This window comes from Salvelinus namaycush, chromosome 26, assembly GCF_016432855.1.
Source record: "Salvelinus namaycush isolate Seneca chromosome 26, SaNama_1.0, whole genome shotgun sequence".
NCBI classification, from domain to species: domain Eukaryota; kingdom Metazoa; phylum Chordata; class Actinopteri; order Salmoniformes; family Salmonidae; genus Salvelinus; species Salvelinus namaycush.
The window spans coordinates 41,180,677-41,197,033 of NC_052332.1; the positions used below are offsets into that span (position 1 = coordinate 41,180,677).

At 41.6% G+C, this 16,357-nt stretch overlaps 1 protein-coding gene across 1 annotated transcript in view; it reads left to right on the forward strand.

The window, feature by feature from the left end:
* Window positions 1-11,574: 11,574 nt before the first annotated feature.
* Window positions 11,575-16,357, forward strand: part of ufm1 (ubiquitin-fold modifier 1) — a 44,018-nt gene continuing 39,235 nt past the window's right edge. Inside the window, exons 1-3 of the mRNA XM_038965440.1 lie at window positions 11,575-11,694; window positions 11,794-11,850; window positions 12,547-12,604. Of these exons, the coding sequence (XP_038821368.1) occupies window positions 11,693-11,694; window positions 11,794-11,850; window positions 12,547-12,604 (117 nt within the window). The 5' untranslated portion in view covers window positions 11,575-11,692. The remainder of the gene's footprint in view (window positions 11,695-11,793; window positions 11,851-12,546; window positions 12,605-16,357) is intronic.

Below are 16,357 nucleotides of genomic sequence, written 5' to 3' on the forward strand. Positions count from 1 at the left end.
TACACCTGTTCTGAAAGGCCCCAGAGTCTGCAACACCACTAAGCAAGTGGTAACATGAAGACCAAGGAGCTCTCCAAACAGGTCAGGGACAAAGTTGTGGAGAAGTACAGATCAGGGTTGGGCTATAAAAGAACATCCCACAGAGCACCAATAAATCCATTATTAAAAAATGGAAAGAATATGGCACCACAACAAACTTGTCAAGAGAGGGTCGCCCACCAGAATGGAGGGCATTAATCAGAGAGGCAACAAAGAGACCAAAGATAACCCTGAAGGAGCTGCAAAGCTCCACAGCGGAGATTGAAATATCTGTCCATTGGACCACTTTAAGCCATACACTCCACAGAGATGGGCTTTATGGAAGAGTGGCCAGAAAAAAGCCATTGCTTAAAGAAAAAAATAAGCAAACACATTTGGTGTTCGCCAAAAGGCATGTGGGAGACTCCCCGAACATATGAAAGAAGGTATTCTGGTCAGATGAGACTAAAATGTAGCTTTTTGGCCATCAAGGAAAACGCTATGTCTGGTGCAAACCCAACACCTCTCATCACCCCGAGGACACCATCCCCACAGTGAAGCATGTTGGTGGCAGCATCATGCTGTGGGGATGTTTTTCATCGGCAGGGACTGGGAAACTGGTCAGAATTGAAGGAATGATGGATGGCGCTAAATACAGGGAAATTCTTGAGGGAAACCTGTTTCAGTCTTCCAGAGATTTAAGACTGGGACGAAGGTTCACCTTCCAGTAGGACAATGACCCTAAGCATACTGCTAAAGCAACACTTGAGTGGTTTAAGGGGAAACATTTAAATGTCTTAGAATGGCCTAGTCAAAGCCCAGACCTCAATCCACCTGTAATTGCTGCAAAAGGTGGCTCTACAAAGTATTGACTTTGGGGGGGTGAATAGTTATTTCTTGTTTGTTTTACAATAAAAAATATTTTGCATCTTCAAAGTGCATCTTCAAAGTACACTTCAAAGTGTTGCATCTTCAAAGTACACATGTTGTGTAAATCAAATGATACAAACCCGTTCAAAAATCAATTTTAATTCCAGGTTATAAGGCAACAAAATAGGAAAAATGCCAAGCGAGGTGAATACTTTCTCAAGCCACTGTATGGAACATTTCTGGGATCTTTAATTTCAGCTCATGAATCATGTGACCAACACTTTACACGTTGAGTTTATATTTTTGTTCAGTGTACGTTGATAAATGGCTATGACAGGTTGTCATCTATCGACAGACACATGTATTATAGTATTACACAAGTTCATTGAGGTTTGTCTGTTAGAAAAGCGTAAACGGTACGTGTCGCAGCGGTTATTGTTCCAGTTGCATTGATTTCAATACATTATCGATCTGAGGGATTCATTTGCTATTGATTACAGTAGAAAAATCATATTCAGTCTTGAGTCTTGGTAAATAGTACTGCGTGTTCAGTTTAGAAGGTACAAATTTCACAAAATACAAGTAGTCTGAACACAAGTGTGCCGTGTGTCGTGAGTAACTTTTCTGTATTTTGGTCTTCAAAATATCACCACTTATTTCAGCATATTGATTATGAATTTGGACATCTAAAACTTGTCTTTTGACACTCGGCCATGAATCAAAAAGCCATGACAACAGGAAGCAGCAATAGTATAATTTTCAATGAATGTTTTAGGAATATATATAGTACTTTTAACATCATTTTTCAAGAGGATTATATTTTATCTGGAAAAAACTACTGAATGAGTCCAAAAATGTGCATTGATACATTGATTTTGATGATACTAGTGAAATTGTGAAAATATATATGTAACGATCGAAGAGGATGGGTGTGGAGTCAGGCGCAGAGAGCAGAAGTATCTGGGGAAAAACGCTTTAATGTCCAAAACAGGAACAATGGGTGACGCCGAACACAGGCGTAACATACCAAACCCAAGTGCAACTGGTAAATCCGGACAGCGAAAACCCAACAATAATCAGAGAACACCTCTAACATAAACAGTAACAAGCCCGCACAAACACAAGCGGGCTAACCGAACTTAAATAACCCCAACCCAAAAACCCCAACAAGGAACAGGTGAAAACAATTAGAAAAAAAAACAAACGAAAAGGGAAAAGAGGGATCGGTGGCAGCTAGTAGACCGCCGACGACGACCTCCGAGCGCCACCCGAACGGGAAGGGGAGCCACCTTCGGTGATATTCATGACAATATTTGTCCTGGCTATTGTTTAGAACAATATTCTACAAGTACATCACAATAACAGACGGGGCTCTCTGCTAATTCTAAAGTTCCGATACACGTTATGAGCACCACCAATACAGTGAATGGGAAAATGGATTCAAAGGGAACTGCATCTGCTGGTGATTTGCTGAATGTGCAATTATAAAAGAGGGTTGTGATTGGTTATTGACCTGTAATGTCCAATTACTATGTATGAAATTGGTAATGTAGTTAAGAGTATATTGGTCCAAACAACGTGTTTAAAAATAAGCTCAATCGAAAAGGGTAGTTTTGAGATATTAATATTAATATTTTTTATGATGAATAAATTCAAGTGAAAAATAGTATTTCAGAATCTAGCGCATGCACATATATAGGAGTTCCCATATCGGGAAGAAATTATATCTACTTTCGCCCCTGATGACAGCAAGATGTCTGGTTCACAGATCATAGGGTTTTACAGAAGGCATGAATAGGTCTGAGACGGGACTGAAAGGGCCACTTTCATCATGATCTTCCTCCCAATTAAGTTTATATGTGAGAATTGCCTAAACAATCTGAGATGTCCAAAATATTTGCTGCCAATGCTGGCTTGGAATCGCCCTGACATCACAATTGAAAAGAAAACATCCACATGGTCACGTCCTTTCACGGCAGGAACGAAATGTTCTCTTCTTTCACAATGCATACATGCTTGTTTTGAATTTCAGCTATTGAAGTTATTTTGAACATATCAGTGAAATAAACAGGCCTGTTCTCAACTTCACTGCAGTGGGTTTTCAACTTACTGCATCACTGCAAGGGGTTCTCAACCTACTGCATCACTGTAAGGAGTTCTCAACCTACTGCATCACTGCAAGGAGTTCTCAACCTACTGCTTCACTGTAAGGAGTTCTCAACCTACTGCATCACTGTAAGGAGTTCTCAACTTACTGCATCACTGTAAGGAGTTCTCAACCTACTGCATCACTGTAAGGAGTTCTCAACCTACTGCATCACTGCAAGGAGTTCTCAACCTACTGCTTCACTGTAAGGAGTTCTCAACCTACTGCATCACTGTAAGGAGTTCTCAACCTACTGCATCACTGTAAGGAGTTCTCAACCTACTACTTCACTGTAAGGAGTTCTCAACCTACTGCATCACTGTAAGGAGTTCTCAACCAACTGCTTCACTGTAAGGAGTTCTCAACCTACTGCATCACTGGAAGGAGTTCTCAACTTACTGCATCACTGGAAGGAGTTCTCAACCTACTGCATCACTGTAAGGAGTTCTCAACCTACTGCATCACTGTAAGGAGTTCTCAACTTACTGCATCACTGGAAGGAGTTCTCAACCTACTGCATCACTGTAAGGAGTTCTCAACCTACTGCATCACTGTAAGGAGTTCTCAACCTACTGCATCACTGTAAGGAGTTCTCAACCTACTGCTTCACTGTAAGGAGTTCTCAACCTACTGCATCACTGTAAGGAGTTCTCAACTTACTGCATCACTGTAAGGAGTTCTCAACTTACTGCATCACTGTAAGGAGTTCTCAACTTACTGCATCACTGTAAGGAGTTCTCAACCTACTGCATCACTGCAAGGGGTTTTCAACCTACTGCATCACTGGAAGGAGTTTCACAGCAAGGGCCCTGTACTCAGCCTACTGCTTCACTGTAAGGGCCCTGTTCTCAACCTACTGCTTCACTGTAAGGGCCCTGTTCTCAACCTACTGCTTCACTGTAAGGGCCCTGTTCTCAACCTACTGCTTCACTGTAAGGGCCCTGCTCTCAACCTACTGCGTCACTGTAAGGGCCCTGCTCTCAACCTACTGCTTCACTGTAAGGGCCCTGTTCTCAGCCTACTGCTTCACTGTAAGGGCCCTGTTCTCAGCCTACTGCTTCACTGTAAGGGCCCTGCTCTCAACCTACTGCGTCACTGTAAGGGCCCTGTTCTCAACTTACTGCTTCACTGTAAGGGCCCTGTTCTCAGCCTACTGCTTGACTGTAAGGGCCCTGTTCTCAGCCTACTGCTTCACTGTAAGGGCCCTGTTCTCAACCTACTGCTTCACTGTAAGGGCCCTGTTCTCAGCCTACTGCTTCACTGTAAAGGCCCTGTTCTCAACCTTCTGCTTCACTGTAAGGGCCCTGTTCTCAGCCTACTGCGTCACTGTAAGGGCCCTGTTCTCAACTTACTGCAAGGGCCCTGTTCTCAGCCTACTGCTTCACTGTAAGGGCCCTGTTCTCAACCTACTGCGTCACTGTAAGGGCCCTGCTCTCAACCTACTGCTTCACTGTAAGGGCCCTGCTCTCAACCTACTGCTTCACTGTAAGGACCCTGTTCTCAACCTACTGCTTCACTGTAAAGGCCCTGTTCTCAACCTACTGCTTCACTGTAAGGGCCCTGTTCTCAGCCTACTGCTTCACTGTAAGGGCCCTGTTCTCAGCCTACTGCGTCACTGTAAAGGCCCTGTTCTCAACCTACTGCTTCACTGATGATGCACACAGTATTCCGGATAGTAGCTCATATCCCGCTTAAGGTCTTATTCAGGATAGGCTGTTTACATGCACCTTTGATATCCCACTCATGAGTATCCCTGTAACCATGAATAAACATAATTATCCTCATTTAAATTCATATGGGTTAAATGGAATAGTAACTGAAATTTGGACACTGAGTGTAGGCCTATATCCTCTCACATGTAACGTAATATAATATAATATAAGTCCTGCAGAATTTTGCATTTCTTTCAGTAAAATTATACAACAAATGTTAATTTTGTCTCTGGAACAGAAGTGGAGAAATATGATTTCTTGAGAAAATGTGAATGTGCGTGTAATGTGTTATCTTTGACACTGTTAAGCAAGCGGGCAGTATTTCAACCACATAAAATAATACATCCAAGACTAGCTGACGTCTTATCAGAAATGTGTTTCGACGTTTTCATAGATTTTCATTTACTTAAAACCCGGTCAAACTGATGACATTTTGCACATCACCAATCTTTCCACTGTTTTGGAGTTTAATGAGTGTTTTCCCCCGGTCCCTAAAGGAAACAGACAACTTTACCCGTGTTAACTAGATTACTAACGCATTCATGCTAACGCTGTAAGACACTATTCTGGTGAGCACTACTTTATTTAGTCTTATGGGGCAACAAGTTACGGCAGAAGAGAAGCTGCAGAGACAGCAAGGGCGGTTCGTTGCTCAAGTGCATTTCTGTTCACCTTCACACTCCTGGGCCAGACTACACTCAATAATTGGACATTCTGAAGTGATGAGTCTTCAATAAAGACTTAAAGGTTGAGACCGAGTCTGCGTCTCTCACATGGGTCGGCAGACCATTCCATAAAAATGGAGATCTATAGGAGAAAGCCCTGCCTCCAGCTGTCTGCTTAGAAATTCTAGGGACAGTAAGGAGGCCTGCGTCTTGTGACCGTAGCGTACGTGTAGGTTTGTACGGCAGGACTATTTTCTGGGTCAAGGTTTGGCTTTTTCAAGAGAGGCTTTATTGCTGCCACTTTTAGTGAGTTTGGTACACATCCCCTTTTAGTGAGTTTGGTTCACATCCACTTCTAGTGAGTTTGGTTCACATCCACTTCTAGTGAGTTTGGTTCACATCCACTTCTAGTGAGTTTGGTTCACATCCACTTCTAGTGAGTTTGGTACACATCCACTTCTAGTGAGTTTGGTTCACATCCACTTCTAGTGAGTTTGGTTCACATCCACTTCTAGTGAGTTTGGTTCACATCCACTTCTAGTGAGTTTGGTTCACATCCACTTCTAGTGAGTTTGGTTCACATCCACTTCTAGTGAGTTTGGTACACATCCACTTCTAGTGAGTTTGGTTCACATCCACTTCTAGTGAGTTTGGTACACATCCACTTTTAGTGAGTTTGGTTCACATCCACTTTTAGTGAGTTTGGTTCACATCCACTTCTAGTGAGTTTGGTTCACATCCACTTTTAGTGAGTTTGGTTCACATCCACTTCTAGTGAGTTTGGTACACATCCACTTCTAGTGAGTTTGGTTCACATCCACTTCTAGTGAGTTTGGTACACATCCACTTTTAGTGAGTTTGGTTCACATCCACTTTTAGTGAGTTTGGTTCACATCCACTTCTAGTGAGTTTGGTTCACATCCACTTTTAGTGAGTTTGGTTCACATCCACTTCTAGTGAGTTTGGTACACATCCACTTTTAGTGAGTTTGGTACACATCCACCTTTAGTGAGTTTGGTACACATCCACTTCTAGTGAGTTTGGTACACATCCACTTCTAGTGAGTTTGGTACACATTCGGAGGATAGAGATCCGTTTATTATGTTCAACATAGGAGGGCCAAGCACAGGAAGCAGCTCTTTCAGTAGTTTAGTTGGAATAGGGTCCAGTATGCAGCTTGAAGGTTTAGAGGCCATGATTTTTTTCATAAATGTGTCAAGAGATATAATACTAAAAAACTTGAGTGTCTCCCTTGATCCTAGGTCCTGGCAGAGTTGTGCAGACTCAGGACAAATAAAGACTTAAAGGTTGAGACCGAGTCTGAGTCTCTCACATGGGTAGGCAGACAATTCCATAAAAATGGAGCTGTAGGAGAAAGCCCTGCCTCCAGCTGTTTGCTTAGAAATTCTAGGGACAGTAAGGAGGCCTGCGTCTTGTGACCGTAGCGTACGTGTAGGTATGTACGGCAGGTCTATTTACTAGATCAAGGTTTGGCTTTTTCAAGAGAGGCTTTATTGCTGCCACTTTTAGTGAGTTTGGTACACATCCACTTTTAGTGAGTTTGGTACACATCCACTTCTAGTGAGTTTGGTACACATCCACTTCTAGTGAGTTTGGTTCACATCCACTTCTAGTGAGTTTGGTACACATCCACTTTTAGTGAGTTTGGTACACATCCACCTTTAGTGAGTTTGGTACACACCCACTTTTAGTGAGTTTGGTACACATCCACTTCTAGTGAGTTTGGTACACATCCACTTTTAGTGAGTTTGGTACACATCCACCTTTAGTGAGTTTGGTACACATCCACTTTTAGTGAGTTTGGTACACATCCACCTTTAGTGAGTTTGGTACACACCCACTTTTAGTGAGTTTGGTACACATCCACTTTTAGTGAGTTTGGTACACATCCACTTTTAGTGAGTTTGGTACACATCCACCTTTAGTGAGTTTGGTACACATCCACCTTTAGTGAGTTTGGTACACATCCACTTCTAGTGAGTTTGGTACACATCCACTTTTAGTGAGTTTGGTACACATCCACCTTTAGTGAGTTTGGTACACATCCACTTTTAGTGAGTTTGGTACACATCCACCTTTAGTGAGTTTGGTACACACCCACTTTTAGTGAGTTTGGTACACATCCACTTTTAGTGAGTTTGGTACACATCCACCTTTAGTGAGTTTGGTACACATCCACTTCTAGTGAGTTTGGTACACATCCACTTTTAGTGAGTTTGGTACACATCCACCTTTAGTGAGTTTGGTACACACCCACTTCTAGTGAGTTTGGTACACATCCACCTTTAGTGAGTTTGGTACACATCCACTTCTAGTGAGTTTGGTACACATCCACTTTTAGTGAGTTTGGTACACATCCACCTTTAGTGAGTTTGGTACACACCCACTTCTAGTGAGTTTGGTACACATCCACTTCTAGTGAGTTTGGTTCACATCCACTTCTAGTGAGTTTGGTTCACATCCACTTCTAGTGAGTTTGGTTCACATCCACTTCTAGTGAGTTTGGTTCACATCCACTTCTAGTGAGTTTGGTTCACATCCACTTCTAGTGAGTTTGGTACACATCCACTTCTAGTGAGTTTGGTTCACATCCACTTCTAGTGAGTTTGGTTCACATCCACTTCTAGTGAGTTTGGTACACATCCACTTCTAGTGAGTTTGGTTCACATCCACTTCTAGTGAGTTTGGTTCACATCCACTTCTAGTGAGTTTGGTTCACATCCACTTCTAGTGAGTTTGGTACACATCCACTTCTAGTGAGTTTGGTACACATCCACTTCTAGTGAGTTTGGTACACATTCGGAGGATAGAGATCCGTTTATTATGTTCAACATAGGAGGGCCAAGCACAGGAAGCAGCTCTTTCAGTAGTTTAGTTGGAATAGGGTCCAGTATGCAGCTTGAAGGTTTAGAGGCCATGATTTTTTTCATAAATGTGTCAAGAGATATAATACTAAAAAACTTGAGTGTCTCCCTTGATCCTAGGTCCTGGCAGAGTTGTGCAGACTCAGGACAACTGAGCTTTGGAGGAATACGCAGATTTTAAAGAGGAGTCCGTAATTTGCTTTCTAATGATCATGATCTTTTCCTCAAAGAAGTTCATGAATTTATCACTGCTGAAGTGAAAGCCATCCACTCTTGGGGAATGTTGCATTTTAGTTAGCTTTGCGACAGTATCAAAAATACATTTGGGATTGTTCTTATTTTCCTACAATTAAGTTGAAAAAATAGGATGATCGAGCAGCAGTGAGGGCTCTTCGATACTGCACGGTACTGTCTTTCCAAGCTAGTCGGAAGACTTCCAGTTTGGTGTAGTGCCATTTGCATTCCAATTTTCTGGAAGCTTGCTTCAGAGCTTGGGTATTTTCTGTATGCCAGGGAACAAGTTTCTTATGACACATTTTTTTGTTTTTAGGGGTGAGAATGCATCTAGGGTATTGCGCAAGGTTAAATTGAGTTCCTCAGTTAGGTGGTAAACTGATTTTTGTACTCTGACGTCCTTGGGTAGGTGAAGGGAGTCTGGAAGGGCATCTAGGAATCTCTGGGTTGTCTGAGAATTTATAGCACAACTTTTGATGATCCTTGGTTTGGGTCTGAGCAGATTATTTGTTGCGATTGCAAACGTAATAAAATGGTGGTCCGATAGTCCAGGATTATGAGGAAAAACATTAAGATCCACAACATTTATTCCACGGGACAAAACTAGGTCCAGAGTATGACTGTGGCAGTGAGTAGGTCCAGAGACATGTTGGACAAAACCCACTGAGTCGATGATGGCTCCGAAAGCCTTTTGGACTGGGTCTGTGGACTTTTCCATGTGAATATTAAAGTCACCAAAAATTAGAATATTATCTGCCATGATTACAAGGTCCGATAGGAATTCAGGGAACTAAGTGAGTAACGCTGTTTATGGCCCAGGAGGCCTGTAAACAGTAGCTATAAAAAGTGATTGAGTAGGTTGCATAGATTTCATGACTAGAAGTTCAAATGACGAAAATGTCGGGGGGTTTTGGAAATTGAAATTTGCTATCGTAAATGTTAGCAACACCTCCACCTTTGCGGGATGCGCGGGGGATATGGTCACTCGTGTAACCAGGAAGTAAGGCCTCATTTAACATAGTAAATTCATCAGGCTTAAGCCATGTTTCAGTCAGGCCAATTACATCAAGATTATGATCAGTGATTGATTATTTAATTGCCTATAACTGCCATGGAAGTGAGGGATCTAACATTAAGGAGCCCTATTTTGAGATGTGAGGTATCACAATCTCTTTCAATAATGGCAGGAATGGAAGAGGTCTTTATTCCAGTGAGATTGCTAAGGCGAACACCGCCATGTTTAGTTTTACCCAACCTAGGCCGAGACACAGACACGGTCTCAATGGGGATAGCTGAGCTGACTAAACTGACTGTGCTAGTGGCAGACTCCACTAAGCTGGCAGGCTGGCTAACAGCCTGCTGCTTGGCCTGTACCCTATCTCATTGTGGAGCTAGGGGAGTTAGAGCTCAGTCTATGTTCGTAGATAAGATGAGAGCACCCCTCACGCTAGGATGGAGTCCGTCACTCCTCAACAGGCCAGGCTTGGTCCTGTTTGTGGGTGTCCCAGAAAGAGGGCCAATTATCTACAAATTCTATCTTCTGGGAGAGGCAGAAAACAGTTCTCAACCAGCGATTGAGTTGTGAGACTCTGCTGTAGAGCTCATCACTCATCACTCCCCCAAACCCTAGATGACTGACAAAAACATTTTCCTCAAAGTCTTTAAAAAAAAAGTGTACTGATGTTACTGTCTCCTCTACAACAACAAAAACTTTGTAAATACATGTCATTTTGTCCTTGAAGCATTTAAATGAAATACTGTAGAATTCCATTCATTCCTATAGACTGCTCCTACTGGGGAGTGACAACATGGCCGACCAGTGGCTTCAAAGCCTCTCAATGACCAATACATAGCATCAGCTATCCAGGGTTTACATACATCATTGGTTGGAGAGCCTTGCCCTACATAGTGCACTACTTTTGATGGGCCCTGGTCAAACGTAGTTCACTACAAACGTCTATACCATTAGGCACCATCATACTTTGACATGTTTAGCTGAAGAAGGATGCATTACTGCCTATTGCACTGACCGATCAGCACTATCTGCACTGACCTATCTGCACTATCTGCACTGACCTATCTGCACTGACCTATCAGCACTATCTGCACTGACCGATCAGCACTATCTGCACTGACCTATCAGCACTATCTGCACTGACCTATCTGCACTATCTGCACTGACCTATCTGCACTGACCTATCAGCAATATCTGCACTGACCGATCAGCACTATCTGCACTGACCTATCAGCACTATCTGCACTGACCTATCTGCACTGACCTATCTTCACTATCTGCACTGACCTATCAGCACTATCTGCACTGACCTATCAGCACTATCTGCACTGACCGATCAGCACTATCTGCACTGACCTATCTGCACTGACCTATCAGCACTATCTGCACTGACCTATCAGCACTATCTGCACTGACCTATCAGCACTATCTGCACTGACCTATCTGTACTATCTGCACTGACCTATCTGCACTATCTGCACTGACCTATCTGCACTATCTGCACTGACCTATCTGCACTATCTGCACTGACCTATCTGCACTATCTGCACTAAAATCTCAATCTAATCTATTTTAAATGCAGGCTGTAACAACAAATCGTGGAAAAAGTTAAGGGGTTGTGAATACTTTCTGAATGCACTGTACATTCTGACCTTATAAATGCATGAGATTACTTGATACATGCACCAGAGCAAGGCACCATACATTCTGCAAATCACTGCACACTTTACTTCTAGTCTAATGTCATGGAAAAAGTTATCGCTATCCTACATTTTCTGTATATTGTAATTGTATATTAATAGGTGATTCTTCAAAAAAATACATTATCAGTCACTTGGGCTTTGTAGTTCTGCAAATGTACAAATAGGTGTGCGCATGTGGTCGTATGTTACGGTAAATTGACAAGCACTCTGCCAAAGACGCCTATCTTTTAATAGCACAACTCTTTCTGTTTTGTTACTTGTTTCTAGACTTTACTATACAATAAATTAATGGAATACAATTTTTTAACTATTTCAATAAAAAAACATTAAACTCATTCGGCGAGGCTGCTAAAATCATATCAAACTGATGACGTGTCCACGGAGTCCTTCTGACTTCCGGGTCTACGTTAACGGTGTGCAGTAGAGACCACAGTCACCAAGAAAATGTAAGTTTAACTCTCATTCTGTCCTATAATACACATTTAATATAGGACTATTATTTAGCAAAAAGCAGTGTGATGATAATTGTGTTTTTCCTCCATCAGGTCTAAAGTCACGTTTAAAATCACTCTGACGTCGGATCCCCGGCTACCCTACAAAGTGTAAGTGACAGATCAACATTAACGTTAGCTAAAAACATCAATGAGTACTGATGCTTACCGTCACACCCATGCATGTAGCTTGTTTAGCTAGCTGTGATCTTCATTATATTCGTCTGTAGCTAGCTAAGTATTGAAGCTATCTAGCTACTAGTACTAGCTAATTGCAAGATGCTAGCTGGCTAGCTGTTAACTCTTGGAAGCATGTTGTTGCCATGAACCATAACACAGCTGTCACTGGCCAGCTAGTTAGCTAGCATGCCAATTCACTATGACAGTAGTCAGTTTTGACGATGCTTTCGTTGTTGCCATTAGCACTGTCATTTGCTTAGTATCTGGGCACACAGTGAGCGAATAACAAACCTCTCTTGCAATGACATTGCAGACATTTCCAAATAACGTTTAATCACAACATTGCTAACGAGCTAGCCTATGTGTTCCAGGCTTTCAGCCAGCCTACCATATGTCACCACTTATCTTGATGACCTGCTGTTTTTGCACTTTATGACATTTTGACGTTATAGTTGAGAGTCAACACAGAACAGGACTCTGCAGTGCCACAGCAAATAGGCCTATGAAGCCTTTCCTTACAGATTACACGAGGGAGAGGAAAGGAAATATTGAAAGGGGGGGGGGGGTCGTTCCATGGGGAGCAGAGAGTTGGAGTGATATAAAATAGGACTGTATTTCTTGTTTCAGACTCAGTGTCCCAGAGAGCACGCCGTTTACAGCCGTGTTGAAGTTTGCAGCAGAGGAGGTGAGTTCATCTCATACTGGGTATTGCAACAAAAATATACTAGTAGTTGGCTATAATACAACAAGTCAAGTGAAAACATTTTTAAGGGGTCACAACCCACTTTACAAGATCTAGCCCCCCCAAAAAAGAGGAACAAAAGCACAGAGTATGGATATGAGGGTTGAGTCTCTCTTCAGTCTCCTCATACATGTATGGCATAGCAATGATATAATACTAGAGTTGGCTACAGCACATAGGCTTTGCCTACAGTATGTATACGAGATGGCTAGAGTCCTCCTTTGTTGCATGGCAACTATCAAAGATTAGATAAAGCACCTATAGTAAGGATAAGGCTAGAGTCTCTCCTCTGTCTCCTCTCTTACATGTATGACATGGCAACAATACAGGATATACAATATAGATACCAGGCTTGAGCATCTCCTCTCTGTTTAGCCTGGTCCCACCCTGCCTGCTTCAGTAGCTAGAACTGTCATTCCACATGCTATTAAGTCAATAAACAATTTATAGTAGATATTAAGCTGGGAGAGGACCATTGTTTGTCTTGCCGAATACCGATCAGAGTTCCTTGAATCAATGGATCCCTTCCCTTTTAATATTTAGATTTATGAATGCAACCTATTACAATAATCATCATCCAAATAATGGACAGAGTGAATGATGGGTAATGCTTTGAGAGTAGCAGTAATTCATTTGTATCTTTCCTACCCTCCCTCTTCAACCCATTGTCCATTCCCAGCTACATAATGCGTTTCTCTTTCTCTCCTCATTCTCCTGCTCATCTGTGATTGATTTAGATTGCCTGTGCTGCTCACGTGTTCGCTTAGCCATCCTTATCTCCCTGACTTCAGACTAGTGGCATCTCCTCTGTCTCTCTCTGTCTGTGTGACAGTAACAGGGGCATTCTCTTGAGTTATGTTCCTCTATAACCCCATAGGAAACTCATGAGGCTCATCATGATTCAAGCAGACATGAGTGATTGCTGTTTTTGCTGCTATATGTTTTGTACTCTTTATGCAAAGTAGAATCCTCACAGAGACAATTACGTTCTTAGAATGCTGAGGCTGATTTTGACAGTAGACAGCAGAGTAGTTTTTTTTCTCTCCTGCGAACGAAATCTCAATTATTAGTATTTTTGCCTTCAGGCTGTTTCTCATAGATAGCGGAATCTTTCGTTAATGATTAGCTTTCCCTCCCTTCTCCCTTGATGACTTTTGTGCTGTGTGTGTGTGTGTGTGTGTGTGCCACCACCGTTTCCTTTTAGGAAAATGTAGGGCCGGACATTTGACCGGAAGCATTTTAATTGACCAGACATTTGAGAAATGTACCGTACCCATATGCATTGGGTGTGTAACCTGATTAGGGTGTCCTCCCACGGTGCTCAGAATGATAGAAATTACATCTAGATGAGGGTAATTCATCTTAACCGAAGATCGATCGGTGTGCAGACCTTAACGAATTCCGATCAAACACACTTTGAAGATTTTTTAGAAAAACTATCAACGTTTACTTTTCCACAGCCAACAAGATGAGTAACGAACAGCAAAACCACTAAACTTTGTCAGTCTACTTTTCCTCCATACTAGAAAGTTTACCTATTCTGTTTTGTTTGCGTGTCGTTCTATGCGGGAAAAATAAATTGCCGATTCCAAACTGACTCTGGCACAGTTGTGGAATGAAAGATCCCAAATTCATTCAACCAGTACATAAAAAAAAAAACGTTCAAAAGCAATGAAGCTGATGCAACAGATCAGAACGCTTAGCTTAAACATTTTATAAACGATTATTTCTTCGCATTATAGCACTGCAATGCGCACATGGCACTGGACTACGCGCAAATGTTTGTTCCATAATGCAATTGGCCGGAAAACAGAGTTGTTAAAAGTACATTGCAAATGAGAGCTGTTTCATGTGACAGAGATGAACATATTAATTCCAAATTTAGAAAGAGGGGAGATATAAAGATGCATCAACTAGCATGGGATGCTAATATGACTAGGATTATCAACAACTAGCACGGGTTGCTAATATGACTAGGATAATCAACAACTAGCACGGGTTGCTAATATGACTAGGATAATCAACAACTAGCACGGGTTGCTAATATGACTAGGATAATCAACAACTAGCACGGGTTGCTAATATGACTAGGATAATCAACAACGAGCATGGGGATGCTAATATGACTAGGATTATCAACAACTAGCACGGGTTGCTAATATGACTAGGATAATCAACAACGAGCATGGGATGCTATTATGACTAGGATAATCAACAACTAGCACGGGTTGCTAATATGACTAGGATAATCAACAACGAGCATGGGGATGCTAATATGACTAGGATTATCAACAACTAGCACGGGTTGCTAATATGACTAGGATAATCAACAACGAGCATGGGATGCTATTATGACTAGGATAATCAACAACGAGCATGGGATGCTAATATGACTAGGATAATCAACAACGAGCATGGGATGCTAATATGACTAGGATAATCAACAACGAGCATGGGATGCTAATATGACTAGGATAATCAACAACGAGCATGGGATGCTAATATGACTAGGAGTATCAACAACTAGCATGGGATGCTAATATGACAATGATTATCATCAACTAGCATGGGATGCTAATATGACTAGGATTATCATCAACTAGCATGGGTTGCTAATATGACTAGGATTATCATCAACTAGCATGGGATGCTAATATGACTAGGATTGTGCCTTTGGCTACTGGACAATGAAAGAAAGTTGATTTTGAAAACCAATAGAACATGAGAGAAAAAGGCTACCAGTTTCAATAGCATTTGTCCCTGCTGGTCATCTATGAACATTGGAACATTTTAGCCATGTTCTGTTGTAATCTCCACCCGGCACAGCCAGAAGAGGACTGGCCATCCCTCATAGCCTGGTTTCTTCCTTGGTTCTGGCCTTTCTAGGGAGTTTTTCCTAGCCACCGTGCTTCTACACCTGCATTGCTTGCTGTTTGGGGGTTTTAGGCTGGGTTTCTGTACAGTACTTTGAGATATCAGCTGATGTAAGAAGGGCTTTATAAATAAATTTGATTATGATTTGCATATGGAGGTCTTTATAAAATAATTGACTCCACGTTTATAGAAACAGATTTTTGTCTAGGCTACTTTGAAGCAAGGTAAGACGTGCCTCATAATATGAAGTGAAATGTTCAGGTTTCACACAGTTTTCAAAATGCATACTGCTGCAAGCTCACATTCTACGGTGTGACACACTGATGCCTGCCTACCATTGCACTTGAATGGGAAGTGCAATTACCAGTTTAGAAGTAAAAAATAGTAAAGAAAAAAAATCAATCATGGCCATCAGAACTGTTTTAAACACTCAATTTAATTTGGAATTATTGCACAATTATTCGGCAGTAACAGGAACTGTAGAAGCAGCTCTCACACTGTTTGACATATTTTCATCTTAAACTCTGTATCAGTAAGCTTTGCACTTCTATAAAGAAGAATCATAACAACTAACGAAAAATACACACACCAATTTATTTCCACTAAATTATGTAAATTAACCCGTAGACCGATATGAATGACCTGTCAAATGTATTTACATCGACTGGTATTTTCATCAATAAATAGGCTATTTTTAAGCATTATTTTTTGCAATGGACTTGGTGCGTGCTTGTTTTATTTGCCAAAACGTTGCAGTCACTAGAAAACAAAACCCGAAGTGGCAAGTTAGGAGAACTCAATAGAAGAGATTAGACATTCCTC